This window comes from Mya arenaria, chromosome 8 (genome assembly GCF_026914265.1).
Source record: "Mya arenaria isolate MELC-2E11 chromosome 8, ASM2691426v1".
NCBI lineage: Eukaryota > Metazoa > Mollusca > Bivalvia > Myida > Myidae > Mya > Mya arenaria.
Window position 1 is genome coordinate 48,686,451 of NC_069129.1, and position 22,818 is coordinate 48,709,268.

General features: G+C 34.0%; 2 protein-coding genes across 2 annotated transcripts; both read right to left on the reverse strand.

Annotated features, from left to right (window-relative positions):
• Positions 1-567: 567 nt before the first annotated feature.
• Positions 568-2,948, reverse strand: LOC128242393 (uncharacterized). The gene is made up of 2 exons (XM_052959531.1): positions 2,700-2,948; positions 568-1,598 (listed from the first exon to the last, which is right to left on the reverse strand). Exons 1-2 carry the CDS (start codon positions 2,944-2,946, stop codon positions 775-777), a joined length of 1,071 nt encoding a protein of 356 aa, XP_052815491.1. The 5' UTR covers positions 2,947-2,948; the 3' UTR covers positions 568-774.
• A 5,158-nt stretch (positions 2,949-8,106) lies between these two features.
• On the reverse strand, positions 8,107-8,454 carry LOC128244311 (uncharacterized). Its single transcript, XM_052962326.1, has one exon. It carries the CDS (start codon positions 8,452-8,454, stop codon positions 8,107-8,109), a length of 348 nt encoding a protein of 115 aa, XP_052818286.1.
• Between the last annotated feature and the right edge of the window lie 14,364 nt (positions 8,455-22,818).

Here is a 22,818-nt window from a genome sequence, read left to right on the forward strand (position 1 = left end):
ATGGAATGCCCTATTAACACCTGCCATAGTGAAGCTCTTATGAAGTTAATCGCTGTGGAATTTAAATCACATATCAAATAGATTTAAATGATGGTCTTAACAGAAATGATTTCATATTTGCGACAGGCTATTGTCTTTCATTATTGATTATTGCTTAAAATATATATTAAGACTAAATCACAAGTACATCGAAACATTAAGAATTTTTCAACCGACACTTCAAGACTTGTTTATAAACATTTTTATTTAAAATGTTTAAGTGAAATCTTCGTTTATTTTCATGCAATGCTTATATGAAGAAATATTTTCTACATTTTAAAAGAAAAGACTTAGTCGAGCGTCTGATAATCAATATAGAAATGTATACATATAAATACATTTTATTTGTCACCTTAAACTAACAGATTTAAAATAGTTTTTTTTATCGTTATAACTATTCAAATGGAAGCTGGATATACACTTAAAAATTACAATTGAAAAATATTGAAAGGTAATTTGAAAAATGTTATGATATTATTACAATATTAACACTAATTTGTTTATCTATTTCTTGCTAAACATAAATGCAAACTTAATATATTTTCAATATATTGTACATGCCATTTAATATAAATGGTTGTTCAGTTTGATAACACAAGGTTTCAACAAATCAAAACCGCAAGCTCAATTGTAAAATAAATGTTATTGCATTTACTTTTCAATTGTTTAAAGATTATTGAATGCATTGTTATTTCTTCCGAAGAAACAACAATCACGACTTATGAAGAAACACAGTCAGTTTGCATTAAACACCTTCAATGAGTCATTACGGAACATCCCGACAACTATTGTACGGGTGTTGGGACAGAAGGACATGGAGCAGGGAAAGGTCAGTCCGTCCTTCTGTCCCAGTACTTCCGTCATCGTGCCATCCCTCTCCGTCAGCAGCATCACGTTGTGACTGGTCGGCCCACACACGAGCAGCTGACCCGGATCTACCGCCACCACGGAATAGGGATATTCGAGCTTCTTATCACTGTACTCTCTTAGGACCTTCCCGTCTAGAGACAGCTGGTGGACGGTGTGTGCATTGTAGTCAGACACATACAGGGTCGGTGGTGTAGTAGCTGACACAGACAGGTATAGTGGGCGTTGGAAAGTTTGTCTCCCATCATCTGTTTGGAATGTTCTGATAATATGACCATCCAATGTCATCACTTCAATACGCGGGTTAGATTCGTAAGACACGTATAATCTATTGTTGTAATACCCAATACCACGACCATTAGATGAAACTTTAATTTCCTTTCCACGTAACAACTGCCCTCCTTTTGTAGACAGCAGATGTATCATGGACTTATCCCGGAGAGTGACGGCGGCCTGGTCATCAGGGAGTGCACACACGTCCCATGGCGTGCCTGGCAGCTGGAGGCGGGATGTGACGTTACGGGTGGTGACGTCCATCAGTTTGACACAGTTGTTATTATAGTCAGACAGGAGGAAGACCCCTGGAGAGGGCAGGGCGATGCTATTAACAAAGGTTTCTTGGTCTTGTGACGCGCTGACGTTGATTTCTGCTTCAATTTTCCATGTGACAGTAGAGAGGTCAGGAACTGGAACTGAACACAATAAAGGACTAGATTATTTTCACGTTCATCTTATGAACTTAAAAGAGACAATGGTTCAATGTTTTTTTTTTAAAAAGGTGCAGCTTCAATTTTAAGTGTTTTTTTTTCAATGAGAAAATTTAGATTAAACAAACAAGGCACGGACACCCGGTAATAAATATAAATGATAAAGAGGTGTTTTTGGATTTAGTGTAATATACAATAAAATTCACTGATTGAGCACCAAAAGCAATATTTGACAAATTGAGTTATAATCATTTTTATGTTCCCGCCTTAACAAATTCACTGTACGATTTTTCCCGTATATCTTACGAACACATGTGTGTTTCTTATTTTCGGGTTTTAGATCGAATATTCGACATAAAACAATAAAAGTAACGCAATTGATATAAAAAAATAGCAATCTGTCGAAATGTTTCGTCAAATTATTTATAACCTTCATTGTTTTTATTGACTTTTCTCAATTGTCATATAAACTCGTCAAAAACATACCCCAAGGCCAAATTTGCAACCCGTTGATATGATTACCTCCGGGTGCAAATGTTTGGCATATAAGACACATCACTAAAAATCGACCATTACTTAGAATCAGCTGATCACCTTTTTAAAACAGTAAACATAGTCTTTAAAATAGCTAGCGAAAAAAGAAATATAAATAAAATTGATTTAGAAAAGGTCGGGTGATGTTACACTTGTAAAAAAAGTTGCTATAGACCATATGCTTATGTACAGTAAGCCCAATAACAATGGGATTTATTATAGATTCGAAGTTATACCAAATGGGAAAAACAGGCTTCGAGGCCTATTTATATTTATTTACAGTGTACTTGCAGTGTACTTGCAACCAGGCGGGTTTACCGAGTTGATTGCAGCAAAAACTTATTAATGATCAGTAATTTGTATTAAAACGTTTTCATAACATTTAAGTTAAACTTTTGTGTCATAATTTAATTAATTAGTTGGGCCATGATGACATGAACTCAATTTAGGACAAATAATTGAGATATATAACTTAAAATTTTACTCAAATACAACGCTATGCTTTTTAGGGTCAAGTGATACTTAAACATGTAAAGTGGTTTTAAAACATACTATTCTTTTGAAACTCCCCCGCCACGTCCAGTGTTCCAATGCCCATTTTTGATCCCAGCAGTCGCTCTGTGTCCGCGTCCTTTGTTAACTGGTACTTCCGGGCCTTCATCCTACCAGGCATCTTCCACATATCATCATGAATCCCCCGTAGCTCCTTCATGCCTCGCCTTGCCGTTACATACCGCTGGTTCACCGAGACGTCACCGGAAGTCAGGACCGTCCGTATGGCCTCAAGTCGGGTTTTCATCAACTCACAATCGGTGTTAATTGCAGTCAGCGCGTTCTCATCCTCGGTCTTGACCTTCTCGATGTTGTCGAGCAACTCCTTCTCGCGCCGGTCCAGGTATGTGTTTATTTCTGCACGGAACTTCCTCAGTTTATCTATTTCAACCTAAGACTGGTTTTCAACTTCATCAAAAATCTCCTTGACGTTACTAACGAGCCGGATAAAATATCTTCAGCTCGTTTAATTGATGGTTCCAGCTCTCTTAATTCATTTCCAATGACAAATTCTTTAGCCACATCAGCGATGTAGTCAACTTTACAGCTGCGATGGTTGAGTACGACACAGTCGCCACAGCCAAGGTCTCCGTGGGTCGGGCAATAAAACTTGATCATCTCCTTCGGGTGGTGGTTACAATAATCCGTGTCGGCGATAGCTGATTTCTTCGTTGTCGGGTAGAAGGAGGGCATCCTATCTTTTGATAGCAAAATGTGGTTCCTGGACATCTTCAATCTCTTATGGTATTCGACACAGGGAGCGCACATGTACTCCTCGCAGGTCTGACAGAAGCCCTGTGCCACAGCGCGTTTACCGCCTTCTCCACACGGCTGGCAGTAGACAGTTGCGTCAGCGGAACCCTTGTCAAGGTCAGGGTCACGCTTTTCCCTCGTACCTCCATCTATTTAAACAACCAAATGATTCACTTTTATAAGCTAACTGTTTTATTCAAGTGAAAACGTACAGATTCAGTTCAATCAAGTGAAATAACTGACCCTAGAAAAACATAAAATGTCTTGTCTATACGAATCATTTTCAAAACGAAAGTAGTGATCGAAGTTCTAATTTAGAATAGCATAAGAGATCGTTCAAATGTGCTACTTTACTATTTTTATCACATACCATCTTGCTTTTAATGTCGGTTATATCAATCAGTTTTTAATAAAGTAATTAACGTAATATTTACCTTTATTTTGTTGATCTTTCAAACCAACAAGGAAGTAAATTCATTTTATATACTGCGCATGTTCATAGATAACCTTTGTATCGATTCACGAAGTTTAAACGTTTGTAAACATGCGATTTAAAGTGACACTCTTATTCAAAATCAATACATACACATGTATAACAAACATAAATTTTAACTGACAAACCTTTAACCTCTTACTAAATAATGCAGATATGGAAAATCTTATCTGCTGATAACCTTAAATTAAAGGGCGGAGAGCGCTAAAATATTAAATGATTGGTGAATGCTTTAATATTTTTCTTTGGTCTACTGTTGTCTCATAAGGTAGAACTACCGTGTTTTATTCTCATTTCTTTTAAATTAAATCCGGTATCCATCATAATAACCATCTTTTTTTTCTTACATTTTTTTTCATATTTTTTGGAATTTTAAAACAATATTATTTTGTTCATGCTTAACGATGAAATATGGGGTTTTACCAGTGAAATAACAACAGTGTTAATATCAATTTGATATTTTCACTGCAAAATAAGGAGTGAAAATATTAATTTTCATACTTACCTTTAAATTCCTTTGTTGTTACATGTACTTGCCTTCATTAGTCTAAAATTATAGACGTGTTATATGGGATTCTTCAAATCCCTAACGTCTAAACGGGTTTGTGCATAAACCGGGGGTGTTTTGGAAAATATTGAAATTGTATTAAGTGAAGTATTTTATGGTTTATATTGATCATAAAGGTTTATATTCATATTTTACCATGAAAGTGACACATTATTTACCTTTCCAATAAAACGAAAGTTGACTGACACAGACAACAATTATGCCAAGCGGAACAACTTGACCCAATCGTAATAATTCGGTCACCTCCGACAAGCTTCGAGGTAGACCTCGTAAATACAGTCGTAACAACACGGCCATGGCCGTAATGTTCCGATTGTTTCAAAATTGTGCCCTGAAGCCTTGCAGGTGCCCTTCATGTATATGTCGCTATGTTTTAACAGCAAGAAATGAAAAAAACACGTCAAACTCATAAGTATTCGTAGGATATGACATTTTTTATGTATGAAACTGATATAAAATAACATAATCTGGTAATATTTCTTGTTTTTATGATATTTTTTACGTGTTAAATGCTTTAACCCGGAATTCCGATCGGAATAACTACCCACTTTTGATACTAAACAATTTGTACGTGAAGGATTTGCCATATCAATAAACGTAAAAAAATCCGTAAACGTACAATTATTTGGACTATTGCCTTGATCAAAACAGAACACTGGACTTCAGTAAATAATGTCAAAAAATGTTTAAAAAAATAAAGAAATGTTTCATAAATTTAAATAAATATATAATTGGAAATTAACAACTTACCGTTTATTACCGGTTATCCCGTTTATCAAACATTTTACTGATCTTTGAAGCTGAATGTTCGAACATTTGCTTTCATACCAAACAAGTTACAGTCAAAAACAACTGTTCGAGCATAAATAAAATTTTATATCATCGTTCAAATGTATTTTGAACTCTTTGCCGTTGTAGTACGTAAAATGAGCTTCCTGGAGAATTCACACAACAATTTACAGATAGATCCTGTATTTTTTACCCCACCCACAACTCAAAATGTGTCAACAAACTAGCGTGGCATTTATCTTTATCTGGAAAACAAATATTTAAAAGCGAAACAGACTGGTCTCTGACAGTAAGATGACTAAATATTAACTTACTATAAAAACACGCGTACATGCAGGCTTAAACTAAGAAGAATGGTTAAAATCCAGTGAGTATCCACATTTGTATTTCCACATTTGACCTTCCAAATTTTCATTCTTTAAAAAGCGGCGTAGTAATTTGGTTATGTATTCATGCCCATCTTAAAATAAAAAGTGTTTTCATTATTTTTTGGAAAATTTGTGCACTAATAATACTTCAGTGTTTACTGTTCATAAAGCTTTGCAATAAAAAACGAGCGAATATTAAGCTATAAGAATGAATAGCAGAGAACTATTTCTCAGCAAACCGAAAGAAGAAAAGTTGACAGCTATAATTATGCATGAGGGGCGCCCCACGGTTAGCGGCGTAAAGCCCACCCTTTAAAAAAGGGGGTAATTCAGAAATAAAATAAACAAAGAAAACTCCGAAAATAAGCATAAATGAAACAGAAAATTTGTTTATTTCAGTGTAAGATCGTATTTAATTTCACTCGTGATCATAAAAAACTACATTTTCACTCTTGGCTTCGCCACTCGTGAAAATATGTTTTTCTATGACACTCGTGAAATAAAATACGATCTTACACTGAAATAAACAAATATCCTCTATTTATTAAGGTCAACCTTATTTGGGAGTAAGAGTACTACCTACATACTCAGGGTATTCACATCAAAAGGACTCAGGATCTTATTAACCAATTATAATGTGAATAAGCAGAAAAATAATAATAATAATAATAATAATAATAAAAATAATAATAATAATAATAATAATAATAATAATAATAATAATAATAAAAATAATAATAATAAAAAAATAATAATAATAATAACAATAATACTGATAATAATTATTATTATAATAATAATAATAATAATAATAATAATAATAATAATAATAATAACAATAATAATAATAAAAATAGTAATGATAATAATAATACTGATAATAATAATAATTAAAATAATAATAATAATAATAATAATAATAATAATAATAATAATAATAATAATAATAATAAAAATAATAATAATAAAAAAATAATAATAATAATAACAATAATACTGATAATAATTATTATTATAATAATAATAATAATAATAATAATAATAATAATAATAATAATAACAATAATAATAATAATAATAAAAATAGTAATGATAATAATAATACTGATAATAATAATAATTAAAATAATAATAATAATAATAATAATAATAATAATAATAATAATAATAATAATAATAATAATACTGATAATAATAATAATAATTAAAATAATAATAATAATAATAATAATAATAATAATAATAATAATAATAATAATAATAATAATAATGATAATAATAATAATTAAAACAAAATAATAATAATAATAATAATAATAATAATAATAATAATAATAATAATAATAATAATAATAATAATAATAATGATAACAATAATAAAACTGTAACACTGTCGAAACAATACACGACGGACAGTAAAACAACCCTCTCAAATCTACACTTATAACCTTTACATTCCTTGTCTACTTCCACTCCTTTTTACCAATCCCTTTCCCCATCCCTCTCCCTTTTCAATCCCTCTCACTTTACCACCCTCTCCCGTTCTCTATCCCTCTCCCTTTCCCCATCCCTCTATCTTACCTCACAACTCTCCATTTTCCCATCCCTCTCCCTTTCCCCTTCCCTCTATCTTTCCCCAGCACTCTATCTTTCTCCATCCCTCTACCTTTCCGCATCCCTCTATCTTTACCCATCACTCTATCTTTTCCCACCCCTATCCCTTTCCGCATCCCTCTATCTTTCCCCATCCCTCTCCCTTTGCACATACCTCACCCTTTACCCATCCCTCTCGTTTTCCCTTTCCCTCTCCAATTGCCCATCCTTCTTCCCCCCTTTTCATTTGTCCATTCCTTTCCATTTCCCTATCCCACTACCTTTCCTCATCCCTCTCCCTTTCCCCCATCACCCTCCCTTTCCTCATCTCTCCCGCTTTCTCCACCCACTTCCTTTCATAATCCCTCTCCCTTTCTCCGTCCATCTCACTTTCCCCATCGCTCTACCTTTGCCCATTCCTCTCCCTTTCCGAATCACCTCCCTTTCCTTATCCATCTCCTTTCCCCCACCCCCTCCGTTTCCTTATCCCTCTCAATTTGCCCATCCTCTTCCCTTTCTTAATCCCTCTCCCTTTCCCCATCCCTCTCCCTTTCCCAATCCATCTCCCTTTGTCCATCCTTCTAACCTCCCCCTCCCTCTCCCTTTGCCCATTCCTCTCCCTTTTCCCATCCCCTCCCTTTCCTAATCCCTCTCCCTTTTCCCATCCCCTCCCTTTCCTTGTCCCTCCCCCTTTCCCCACCCCTCCTTTTCTCCAGCCCTCTTCCTTTCTCCGTCCCTCTCCTTTTCCCAATCCCTCTACCTTTGCCCATTCCTCTCCCTTTCCGCATCACCTACCTTTCCTTATCCATTTTCTTTCCTCCATCCCCTGTCATTCCTTATCCCTCACCCTTTGCCCACCCCCCTCCCTTTCCTTATCCCTCTCCCTTTCCCCATCCCTCTCCCTTTCCCCATCCCGCTCCCTTTCCTTATCCCTCCACCTTTCCCCTCCCCCTCCCTTTCTCCAGTCCCACCCATTTCACCGTCCCTCTCCTTTTCCCAATCCCTATCCCCATCCCCATCCCTTTCCTCATCCTCTCCATTTTCCCATTCTCTTCCTTTCCCCAACCCTCTCCCTTTCCCCAACCCTCTCCCTTTCCCCAACCCTCTCCCTTTCCTCATCCCTCTCCATTTGCCCATCCCTCTCCCTTTCCCCATCCCTCTCCCTTTGTCTATCCCTCCCCCTTTCCCCATCCATCGCCCGTTCACCCATCCATCGTCCTTTCCCCATCTCCCTCCCTTTCCTCATTCCTCCCCTTTCCTTATCCCTTCACCTTTCCCCTCCCCCTCCCTTTCTCCAGTCCCACCCATTTCACCGTCCCTTTCCTTTTCCCAATCCCTATCCCCATCCCCATCCCTTCCTCATCCTCTCCTTTTTCCCATTCTCTTCCTTTCCCCAACCCTCTCCCTTTCCCAAACCCTCTCCCTTTCCCCAACCCTCTCCCTTTCCTCATCCCTCTCCATTTGCCCATCCCTCTCCCTTTTCCCATCCCTCTCCCTTTCCCCATCCCTCTCCCTTTGCCTATCCCTCCCCCTTTCCCCATCCATTGCCCGTTCACCCATCCATCGTCCTTTCCCCATCTCTCTCCCTTTCCTCATTCCTCCCCTCTCCCTATACCTCCCCATTTCCCCTTTCCTCCATCTTTCCTCATCACTCTATCTTTCTCCATCCCTCTACCTTTCTGCATCCCTCTACTTTTCCCCAACCCTCTCCCTTTCCGCATCCCTTTATCGTTCCCCATCCCTCGGTATCAAAGAGTAAAATAATTATACTATTATTGTTGCCAGGTGCTTACCCGTAAAAAATAATAATTCAAACACATGCGCGAGTCCCTTTAAGGCAATGGAAGTGATTTGCATCAAGTTCTTAACGGATTCACCTTATTTGCAACTTCATGCCCACTGTTTAAGGTGGTAATACTTAAGGTATCATGTTCGAAATAATAGCCGTTAATCATAAACATATATACTTGAATAATTATGCTTGTATAATTGTACAATATATATATATTAGAGTTGCAAACGAATATTCGAATATTCGATCAAACGAGCTGGTTTGGGTTTTCCATAGATATATTTAATCAATTAAGAGGTCAATCTCAGAACGAGGCTGCTTGTTCTACGAAAAGACCATCCGTTGGCCCAAAATGCTATTTATATAGCTGTTCCTGCCAACAGAACATACCATAAATAGATATATACAGAACGACCATACCCTATGTATGCAGTACAGGTTTCTATTATCACGAGTTAAATGCGGAATGATCATGCATTCTGCTTTGTCACGAGCTATATGCGGAATTATCATGCCATCTTTTAGCATTATAGCTTACCTTGTCACGAGCCATATGCGGAATTATCATGCCTTCTTTTAGCATTATAGCTTACCTTGTCACGAGCCATATGCATAATTATCATGCCTTCTTCTAGCATTATAGCTTCCCTTGTCACGAGCCATATGCGGAATAATCAAGCATTCTGTTAGGATTAAATCTAACTTTGTTATAAGCTGTATGCAGAATTATAATGAACTATAATGACTTCTGTCAACATTATAACTTACCTTGTCACGAGCAATATGCGGAATTATCATGCCTTCTGCCAGCATTAAAGCTTGCCTTGTCACGAGCTATATGTGGAATAATCATGCCTTCTGTCAGTATTAAAGCTTGCCTTGTCACGAGCTATATGCGGAATTATCATGCCTTCTGTCAGCATTAAAGCTTGCCTTGTCACGAGCTATATGCGGAATTATCATGCCTTCTGTCAGCATAAGAGTCTACCTTGTCAGTAGGACTTTAAGCTGCACTCTCACAGATTGACATGTTTAAAACAAAATGTTTCAGAATCACAATGCTTTAATCGAGTAATAAAAGATACCTCAAACTATAGTAATATTATGTAATGCTTTAAGCCAGAAAACATCACTTTTTGAACGTAAATATAAACACCTGCGATCTGATTTTTGTTAGTTTTCTTATATCACTTGTTTCTAGACATTTATTCCAAAAAATGGCTCATTCAAAGACAACAAATAAAAAAGTTGTCAAAACGATTAATCTGTGAGAGTGCAGCTTTAAAAGATACTGATGACTGGACAAGCAAGTTTCTATTTAAGACATGCTTTCCTAGATGCAAATGTAAAGAAAATGATGTTGTCTTTCAAGAAAGGTAGACAATTGTTTTGTATATTTTATATTAAAACTATCACTGAAAAATATTAATGCCGTTTTTGTCACTCACAGACGAGATTGTTTTGTGGTAAAAACTAGTTTATTTCGGAAAAAAAATAATTGAACTTGTTTGTATGGTCATATGAAACAACCACATATAGCTTCAGTGCAAATATGCTATAAAAAATACGCGTAATATTTTCGTCACCTTAGTGCAATAACCAATACCTGCTTCTATTTTTATATGCAGTTATTGAGTTATTGCACTAAGGTGACGTTTTTACACTGTTCAATCTAATTATAGCATTGCGATCTTTAAAAATATTGCTTCGTTACAGTTTTCTTAGCTTTTGTTTTCATTCAATTTAATCATGCAACATATTCCGTGTGATTGGCGGCTGGTGTGTGTGCCTGTGCGAGCGTACGTGCGTGCGTGTTTTTTTTTAAGTAAAAGCTATTTTATCATGATAATCATGAAAATATTTTCCCTTAAACTCCAAAAACTCTTTAAGAAAGTAATTATTACACAAATTTGGTAAATAAAACAACAAAAACAGTGAGCTTAGCTTACTCAAGTCTTAAGGGACTTTAGATGTTTCGAGAAATGGTGGCGTGTAAGCTAGTTTGGGTGATTTTTTTTACTGTAAGAAGCAAAAAAGTAAGCTGCTGAAATCGTGCACAACGTGCAGAAGATGCTTATAACTAACCGAATCATGTCTAAAAGTTGTTTTTATTGGAGTTTTCTTGTTAAATGTATTGTTAACTGAAAGTTTGACTGGCTATTATAACTGTAATGCACCTTATCAGTTTTCAAAACCAGTGCCTAAAAAGTCACAGTTTAATAGCAATATAGAAGTAATCACATTGGCAGAAATTGAATATACATTGGAAACTCACTATGTCGAACTCTGTTATCTCGACGTTCTGGTTATGTCGATCTCTGTTATTTCGATGTTCTGGTTATGTCGAACTTTTAAAAATGATTTTTTTTAGACTGTTTGTTTTTCGGTTATCTCGAATGCTCGTAATCTTGAGCTCCCAACGGCTTTGAAATAGCGAGTTTTGACTGTATTGTGAACTAAGCGATAGTGTGGACATTGAATACAAGTATGATTTTGTAGTAATATAAAGTAATACGCAAACGTTATTTGCCAAAAACTAAGTTTTAGGACGATATTCTAAGTTTGATGATTCTTATAATGATGAACTCATTGCATAATTGGTGTTTTTCATGAATTGTGTGCGTAAATATGTACTAAATGTTTTACCAAATGAAAGTTTATGTTGTTTATACATGATGTTATGTTTGCAGTATTCAGCAGTTGATAAGTAGTCTATATGTGTATATGATCTCCCATAAGACTCCATGACATTTTGTTATGTAGTATAAGATACATTGGGAACTTTGTTAAAGTTAACAACGTTATTTACGTCATAGTTGTTAAATTTCAAGTCAATATTGCTATTTGAGTTTCACAGATACTCAGACGATTTGCAGTATTCCTAACAAGAGGTGAGACAACTGTTTCAGCTGTCCTTGTTTTGTTTAAATATATGAGCACATCTCAAATAGTTCACCTTTGAAAGTCAACAATGATGTTGTTAATCAGGTTGTTAACTTTAACGAAGTTCTGAACAATCGGGCCAATGTATGGTACATAATTAAATTGTTTATTGAATATGTATGTATTTGAATCATGTTGATTATGCATGACGTCACACGTATGACGTATGATGTATTTGTGATGTATATATGTATGACGTAACACGTATGACGTATGATGTATGTGTGATGTATATATGTATGCCGTAACACGTATGACGTATGATGTATGTGTGATGTATATATGTATGACATAATACGTATGACGTATAATGTATATGTGATGTATATATGCTTTATGCATATTTCATGTATGTATGATGTCTGATTTATGGTTGATGTAAGATGCTTTTGAATAAACCAAGATTTGTAAAAGACACATTCTTAATGATAACGAATGGGCTGAATGAGCAGTACAAATAGTGGGGTATGAAATAGTAACGGCACAAAAACAACAACAAGTGATTGGGATTATACACGAGCGCATGATTATGCCCCCATCACACTTGTCCACATTCCCACTCCGCCCTCAAAAATCTGGCAGGACGCAGTCAGAACTTGGTCAACGTAGTAGGAACGCAGTAGACACCGATAAGGACGTGGTACGGTCTTAATGGACGTAAAGGACGTGAGCGGACTTTGAACATGTTAAAAAACGTAGTGCGGTTTTCCTGGGCCCCGTTTTACTAACAGTTCGTAAGTTGTGCGTAAGTTTTTACGTACATTTTCAACTTACGTAAATAATACGAATTGCGTACGTGCGTTTTACTAAAATTTCGTAAGTGTAAATATTTGCGTAGGAATAAATAATGCGTAACTCTCCGATTGGAGGTAGAAATCTCTCTTGGCGCGCACCTGTCAAAAAGATAAACAATGGCGACGCCGCAAAAGTTTAAAAGGAAAGAGAATTGGTCCAGAGCAGAGCATGAAATGCTGAGGTATTCATTCCTTGATGAAAGCCATGCCATTGAAAGCAAGTCCAACCATTACTCATGTCCATGAAGAAAAATCGTGGAAGAGGAATGAAAAGAGGTGGGGTATTTTTTTTAAATATTGTTTTGGAACTTTGACTATGACGGATGACGACAATCAGCTACTATGTTACAGTTTTATACTGATTTTTTATATAAGTATAGTTGTTTTATTCAAATATTGTAACGATTTGTTTCACAAAGGTATCCATATATGTTAATTTGTAAGTTACACATGTATTTGTATAGCTAAAGAACTTCAGCGAACACGTTATATATTACATTTTTGGACGTGTGTTGTAAACATCAAACAAATAAATATCAACATTAAAGTTATGGAAGCCAGAACTAGTATTTTAAGTGTCAGCCGTCGGGCACACACTCTTTCTTTCACAATTTATTGTTAGTATGTTTTGATCATAGCACCCGCCCGTCCCTGATATCCTCTAGTCTAAGAAGCTTTAGTAATAAAATTTAAAGAAAAAAATATTTGACTTTCAGACTGAATGCCCAGGGTGTCTGCATTAGAACTCTTGATGAGTTTAATAAGAAATTAACCAACATCAAGATGGACGTGAAGAGGAGGCGTCAGATGGCAGCTGAAATAGAAAGATTTTGTTACCTGCCTCAAATGAATATCATGGATGTATCGGTCAATATTTTTTTAATAAAGGTGTTATTAAATTTGAATAAAAATGAGCATATAATGATGTTATTCTAAAAGAATTGGTGATTCTCAGGTCATTTATATGTATATTTTTTATTTTAAATAACACTTATGTATTTATATGTGAATATATTTTACTGCAGAAACAAGTCCATCATCTTTGGTGCTGCACCATACTGCCAAAACAGCTACATGTTCATCGTTTGCAGTTATGTCAATTTACCTCCAACATAGTGTTTCCTGCAATGTCCCAGGGGGCTGCCATGATTCCAAAAAGGTAGAACACAAAATATGACTAAGTAAACATACAAACTTGAGACAGACTGTGCTATGGCAGTGTCTTCATGACAAAAGAGTCATGCAATGGATACAAAAGGTTAAACAGTTACTATCAAAACCCCAAAACTGTGAAAAATATATATTAAAATGAAACTTTAAGCCACACCAAAGTGGTCACTGGAGCAAGTACTCAGATTTTTGTACATGCTATTAAGATATTTATGCATAAAATTATAGGTCAGACAGTACCTTTCTGTCTAAATATTTTTACATTTGAAATTCTTTTTTTAAAGACTAAGTAAGACTTTGAAAAAAGTACTTATATAAATGGGTGTATTTTTATATTTCAGTACAACACCAACTGCAGCAAAAGTGACAAGAGTTTCCAAGATTCCATCTACAAGCAACTTGAAAAAACTTCTTAAATGCCAGAGTGAGCTCTATGAGCAAATATTACATCAACAAAAACTGACAATTGACTGTCTCCTTTATTACAATTTATTTCATGAATGATAACTTAAATAAAATGTGACTCAGCAACTGTTTTTAATCAACAAACATTCTAACATAAACCTTTGAAGTCTTATAGTAGAATCATATACCTGGAAGTCTTTGATTATTTTATCTACTTAAAAAACTCACAATCCACTTAAATATTGCTGACACTTGAAGCTTTGCATATTTTATTCACTATTGCATTTAATAAATCTTTATTTACCTGTCAACCTATTCATATTCAAGTAATCTAATATTAAAATACATATGGAAAAGCACTTTCATTTAAAGTGACATCTATCAAACATTGTAATCACAAAAAAGGGGCTCATAATCATACATTTTATGATATGGTATTTTTTTACCAATAGCTGAATGTGTAAATTGGTTATTGTTTAGAGAGATAATATGTCAATTTATTTGTTTTGTAAATGTGTTTTTAAATTGTTATTTATACTGTCAACACTATTTTAACATATTTATGATTGTCAGCCTTCATGTACTGTTTTGTTCATTGTTATAATCATCTTCTCCATAAGTAATGTCAGTGATTATCAAAATGATACTGCATCAAATTCATGTATAATCATTTTTAAAGGGACTTGTTCATGTTTTATATGGTTAGACATTGATTTTTTTATTTCCTATGAAATGTGAACAAAATGCTTGTAGCAATGATAAAACACTACAAAAGTTTAAATAAGCTCAGAAAATATGGCATAAAATGCTTTATTTTGCCAAAGTCAGGCTATTTAAAATTAAATCATTTTAGGCTTAGATTTACTATTAAAATGTTGTTCATATGATTATAGCAGTTGCTTTTTGGTCTTTCTTCATAAAAGTTGGTAAAATAATTCAATTTCAACAATTTGAAAATAAATAATCTATTAACAGTCCCTTTCTGATAATGATTGCTACTATAGTGTTGTTGTTTTTCAAGTTAAACTTGATGTAAAATGTCAATTTTAAATTCACACAAATAAAGTTTTCACTTATTTCACAGATAGATATGTTTTACCTTTGTCTTTTCACTTTGTTGAAATAATAATAATGATACATCTATGGAATTCAAATTTTAGCACAAACACTTCATGTTATTGGGATATTGAGATGCACACTTTCTATTTTGTATTGAATAATTAATAAAATCCCTAGAATGACATTTTATTCCTCTTGATTGCTTTTACTTCAATACATACTGCAAAAATGGTGCCACCAACAATGCAAAAAACACTAAGTGCAATAACTACCCTTGACAGTATTATGAGTTTTTGTTGTTTACCATTATACAGAGGAACATGACCTGCCTACAAACTATGAGATCTTGGATTCAATCCAAAACTACTTTTGTGATTTTCCACATCAACACTCAGTAATGTTGATTTGGGAAACAAGACAGTTTATAAAACAAACATATACCCTATGTCAATAAGTATTTTACTGTATATAAACATATCAAATTAATACATTCACGAGTGGGCAAGAAATCAGAACAAAAATCACATTACATAAATACCGTAAGAGAAACATCACACAACAGATTACAAAATCAAAGTATTTTTTAAGTTAACAATGTTTAAAAAATAACCTCAAATGTCTATTCATTACAATTTAAACGGTTGAAATTGTTCAAAATAACTATAAAAGAAAAAATAACAGTTTTTAATAACCAAAAGTTCATTAAAAATGGAATGGTAAGCATTTTGACACTTGTGAAGACAAAAATAACAATAAATGTTTAAATAACAATAAATGTTTTGGATGACTAACTACCACATCCAGGGTATTTATATTGAAATCTGGCAATGAGGGCTGCTCTTGCCCTCTGGTCATTGGGGTCAACTAGCCACAAGTGTGGTGGTGCATTTCCTGGTGCAACTTGAATCTGTCCATCAAACTGCACCCCTCCATCAATGCACAATAATGTTGTGCAGCAAACTTCTCTGGGGTGATCTGCAAAAATCCTCCTGTTTTATGAAGGCATCTGATTAAAAATAAATGATTTTGTTTAAATATAGAAAAAATGTTCATTGGAAAATAACATATAACAGATGAAATGCCTTATGGCTTTCTATAATATGCTTCCAGGTGAGAAGACTTTTATCAAAGAAATATATTTTTATAGGATATTTTACTATTTGGATGTTTATAACACAATTCCACTACATTACATAAGAATTAAAACTATTGGTACAAAATTTCAAGTGAGCAGTAAAATTATAATATTCAACAGACTTGCTAACTAGCTTTCCATTATGATTAAGTTACATTGAACAGGAATGGATTATAAAAAACCTGTTGAACATAGAAATAGCCTGCTTGACTATTCCACAAGTTTTAATGTAATTCATTAAAAGACTGTATGTCAACTTTTAACTGAAAAAGGTGATTTAATTCATTTCATGAATAAGAATGTTCCTAATTGTCTAAATTGGCTTTGCTTTTATAGGTATAAAATCTATTTAGTAAGCCTGTCATAAAGTTGAATACATTACTGAAAAAAGACAATGGAATGTGCACATTAACATTGTCATTGTTGCTCACAAAACAGTATCCACAACTTCAAAGTGGAACCCAACCAGGCTATTTATATTAACTTAAATTATTATTTTCTATGAAATATTTATGATTAACAATTACACTGCCCATGCTTAGAGCCTATTTTTTCTTGATGAGAAAGAACATAATTAGTAGGAAAATGTATATGAATTTTCAAGATCCAATATCACATATTGGATTTAATTATATATATTTCAAATGTATGTTAAAAAAAAATTTGATACATCTTCAAAATTTCATTTTCATGCAACACCAAATAAATTATTGAAATCATTAAATGATCAGCATGAAGTTTTACTTACTTGCCAAACAGATAGTATCATACACATACAGAGCTTCTGGAGACGCCATAAACAAGTCCTACCTCACTTTAGAATTCCCCTTTCGCCAACAACTGCGGTGTTATGAGGAGCTTCCGGTACAACAAAGAACAAAACAATTTAATATAATATAACACTTCTTTTTGAAACATACATATATAAAATGAAGGTAATATGTGGGTACCGGTAACATGTATATATCAAAATTTTGAACTAGACATACAGCACTGAAAAAACAACAAGTTTTATGCTTATCGATAGCTTACCCGATAACCACATTAAATTTTAGCCAAATGACATCATACTGAGAACTAAACTAAATGACATCGTTGCGTTTCCTTCCCGGCATTAAATGTTTGTATTAATGTATCATTGTATGCATTTTTAAAATAAAACGGTAGATTTTGAAATGAAAGGAGAATATGAGGTTGATTACAGAAGAGTTTGGAAGTAATCAAGGCAACAACGATTGTGTTGCAACAAAGTTTTTGGAAGAAAAGCGCAACAATAAGCGAAAACCCTACCTGAGTGACTCTATTTGTATCAATTACCGGTAAAATGATGTTTACCTAGATGTGCCATTGCGGCAAGAGCCAAGACTACAATATTTCCAGTACACAGCACATTTCAGTTTGTAGATTATAAGTTGCAAATAAATGAATGTCATGCAATATCACATATTGGGATTAAATGACACCCAAAAGAAATAAAGCACAAACACTATTACAAACAACTTTTTTTAAATCTCAGACACTCGTTTCCTTCATCCGGATAGAGAGAATATTCGGATAAAAATTTAAATTTCACATTACAGTACGTTGATAAAAACAATCCACAGTCTTTCAAAACACGTTTAAACCATGATTTAATATCTACGATGTGCTCCTCCGATGCCTTTGTTTTCAAATCAGTTGGAAAAGCAAGTTATGTGAAAGTTTGTTAAACAACAGTTTCAAGCGTTGACACATCCAAGGTGAAGGTCAGATCTGAGAAAGGGAGGCTATCATGAAAGAACTTAATGCTATAGAAACGAGCTATAGAAATGAGCTATTGAAACGCTTACTGTACCATCAGATTTTATCTCATCAAATATAAACATTTTTTACCTTTGTCATCACTGGAGTGGCATGAATTCGCATGGTTTTTGGTTTAATGTCGTCTTCAATGAGGTCGTGCAAATCATTTATTGGCTGCCTGGATAATCTGTACTTTAGTTTTACCTCACTATCGTTCAAATTATTAACAAATCTACTCTATCGCGAAAATTACGGGGTTGTCGACGTCGGGGATCTCATCCGTCGGCCATATTTACGCTTTTCATAACAAACTTACGGATGCTTTTTTTTAACGTAGTTTTACGCAAAAACTTACGTGCATACGTACGTACGAACTATTTAGTAAAACGCAGTTACGCTAAAAAATTGTGCGTACGCAAAAACTTACGGAAATATTGGATTTACGCTTACGTAAGTCCGTTAGTAAAACGGGGCCCTGGTCTTCATATAGTGTGAAAAGGGTATTAGGGCGAGTGTACAATTTCAATCCCGAGGGTTGCGGGTGCCGTAACTGTTTTGAACCATGTTTATTTTCAAGGCCAACGTTCAATAAATAGCGTGGGGTTTATGTAAATGTAAATGGTGATTTAGTATAACGCTTAAAAGAAGCACAGTAAAAAATGATGATTTTAGGAGAGAATTGCAAGACTACCTCACGTCGATTCTACGAAGCATTATGGATTTACAGACTGGACAAGTTTTTTTTTGTCTACCGTCTATCTTAATGGCCTAGTTTAATCCTTCTCTAAATGCCCCCCCCCAAAAAAAAAAATAAAAAAAAAATAAAAAAAATAAATAAAAAAAAAAATAAAATAAATAAATAAATAAATAAATAAATAAATAAATAAATAAATAAAAAATAATAAATAAAAAAAATAATAAATAAAACGTGTATTGTACACAACCTCTGTTTATTGATCTTAATCTAATTGCCTTATTGTCTTATCAGATCTCTGATCTGAACATTCTGCTGTGCATTTTTGGAGGTTTTATTATAGAGGTTTTATGGACCCTAAATGGCACCAGTGTAAAGCACTGTCACACGGGACGCCTTTTGAACGTTCCTCTCGGGAGACGATAGGTATAAGTGTAGTAGTGCTGCGGGGAATCGAACCTGCTACCCCTGGGTTGACAGTCAAGTAAGTTACCATTGGACTCCGGATCCGCCACTTGTGGTGACCCTAAATGGCCCTGAGCCAATAAACTAATAAACAGGAAATTGGTCACTTCTGTGACATCAGTGCATTTAGCAGGAGATGCACAGCAAGGGATTGTCATGTCAAGCATTCCTTAAACTAGGCCTTTAACCTTAAGCATCGCTTCAAACGGCAGTGATATGAGTTGGTACTCATTTGAGGGAGGTTTAGGTTTTTGAAGCATAATGGACAGACAGAATGTAACCCTGGTTAGAGTTACCCTAGTTCTTTAACGTGCACCAGTGTAAAGCACTGTCTCACGGGACCCCCCATTGAACGTCCCTCCTGGTAAACAAATAGCATTTTTATAGTGTTGCGGCGGGGAATCGAACCTGCTACCCCTGGATTGACAGTCAAGTGTGTTACCACTAGACCACGGATCCCCAACTTGTGGCGACAGGTTAATGGTGTGTAATGTTATTTATACTAGAACTCGGGCATGGGCGATTCGGCGAGTGTTCCGATAAGATTTTAGGTTTTTGGAGCAAATTGGAACATATTAAAGTGCACATACTGAATGTGAATGTAACCCTGGTTCAAGCTACCTTGGTTTTTTAAAGCCGCAAAAATCCTTCCCCTAGTAAGAAGAATTTTGTAGGCTTGCTGTATCTGTGTTAAATATAACTAAAGTCATATTTCAAGAAACAAGAAAGTAAACACTGCAACCTGTATTTGTTAACAATATGCAGTTCATGAACCCATAAACTCCTCCCCGGGATATTCAAGTCTTTGACAGTTAACAGATATTTTTTTCACAAATCACTAAGTGCATTTTTCATGATGTTTCCTCTGCCATTTCATTTGAAATGTTGCAAAGAAGCATGATGGAAATACCATTAACACATGCTCCGGCGCCATTTAGTGGCTTAAAAAGTCCGGTGGGGGTTAAGCATGCAAAAGTGTATAGCCCTGTAACACGGAGCCCCCATTCAACCTCTCCCTCGGATTTCGAATTATAATATTTATATTGGTGCAGCGGGGAATCGAACCTGCGACCGCCGGATTAACAGTCAAGTGTGTACCCACAATCCACGGATCCGCCACCCGGCTGGTTAATTGTTTAACACTTCTATAAATAGTTCACATGTTATCTTTAGGCAAGATTGGTATGAACTGCTTTGATTGGTTAATATCATTATATAAATAAATATTGACCAACCAATGAACATTTCTGAATGAGCAAATTTTTGCCGATAAACTCATTATTCTTAAAGCGTTAGTGACGCTTTTAGCCATAAAAAACATCAATTTTCGAACGTTACTAAATATGAAAAGCTGCGATCTGATGTTTGTCAGCAGTCTTTTATTACTGGTTTCCAGACAAAACAATGAAAAAAAAGTTGTCAAAACGGTCAATCTGTGAGGGTGCAGCTTTAAACAATGGTATTGAAGTCATTAATAAAACCTACATGCCATATTTATGATACCTTATCTTTTATCTTATTTACAATTATAAATGTTGAATGTTACCGCCAAAATGTTATAATATTACATTTGTAATGCGTGATTGATATGTTATCCCCAAGCGATTATTATGTATTGAAGAATCGATTTATAAATGTTAATGCGATTAAATTTACTGCTGCTGTTGTTGTTGATGGTGGAGGCGATGGTGGTTATAGTGATGGTGGTAAGTTCACCCTTAAAACGGCCTCAAGTATCTTCTTGAGCAGTTTTATATTTCCAAGAAACACCCACCTTTTAATTCCAATAAGGTTAAATATAACTAAAATATTTATTAATCATGCTTGCCAAAGGCAATCAATTTCCTAGAAAAACCTGCTTTTGAATCAATTAAGTTTGAATAAGAGCATAACTAAAAATGCCCGAGGCAGCAATGTCAAAACGGTGACCAAAAGACATATCCATAGGTGCAAGAATCAGTCAGAGCTGGTGGAATTTTATTTTGGATATAATCATGAATGTAAGGAGGGATGAAATGTCTCGAAAAACTGCTAAATGCATTTAAACAGGGTTTTGTGTATATTCATGGATCCAATCTCCTCAACGCAAAGCCCTTTTTGCGTAATTTTAAGTGTATCTTGAACATTTCATGTGTATGGTCAAGGGTAAAAACCTGTCTTGGAGACCTTCCTTGCTTTATATTATTGTATTCTAAACAATCTTATCACCCTCGCTACTTGATACTGTCACCTATGAACTTTCCCCATGCTTCGATCAATATTGAATATTACATTACATGCGAAGTATATATTTATAAAGCATATTTATATACACGAGTTGAGTTATTGGATTTTGCGCTGGTATGTAAGTTTAGGTTTATCTTTTAATTTAAAGTATATCATTTAATAATCATTATTATTATTATTATTATTATTATTATTATTATTATTATTATTATTATTATTATTATCATTTTTATTATTTTCATTTTCATTGCAATTATTATTATAATAATTATTGTTATTTTTATTATTATTATTATTATTATTATTATTATTATTATTATTATTATTATTATTATTATTATTATTATTTTAATTATTATTAGTATTTTCATTTTCATTTTCATTGCAATTATTATTATAATTATTATTATTATTTTATTATTATTATTATTATTATTATTATTATTATTATTATTATTATTATTATTATTTTTATTTTTATTATTTTTTTATTATCACTATTATCACCATTATTATATTTATCATTATTATTATCATTATTATCATTACTATCATTATTTTAAGTATTATTTTTATTATGATTTTAATTATTAACGTAGTTCTAGACCAAACATTACTTAAGCGGTTCCTTTTTAATATACGCGAACAGAGGACGAATACGTGGACACAGCGTACGTGGAATAAATCGGCCTTATGGGCTCTATTTTAGTCGTACAAATTTAATGAGGAAGAAATAAAATTTAAAATTTAAATAATTATTTAAGGAATAATTTGTGTGATTGATGTCTTTATCAGGGTATGAACGCAGTTGGGCTGGTTAAAATGTGTTGATTCCGAATTTATTTCCCAAATTGTTAAAAAATACTTAATTTCATTTAAGAAAACATTTCAGTATTTTTTTTCTCTCCCATTCTATAAATAAAACGACCTGATCGTAATCGGAAACTTTTTGATGTATTTCGTCTTTACAACGTAGAAAATATCAACAACTTCATTGTTGATTTTTAACGTATAATTAAAATTACAATGGCATCAGTATATTTAACAAATTATGAATAAATACTTTTTATTGTGTTTATCTAAGAGTCTC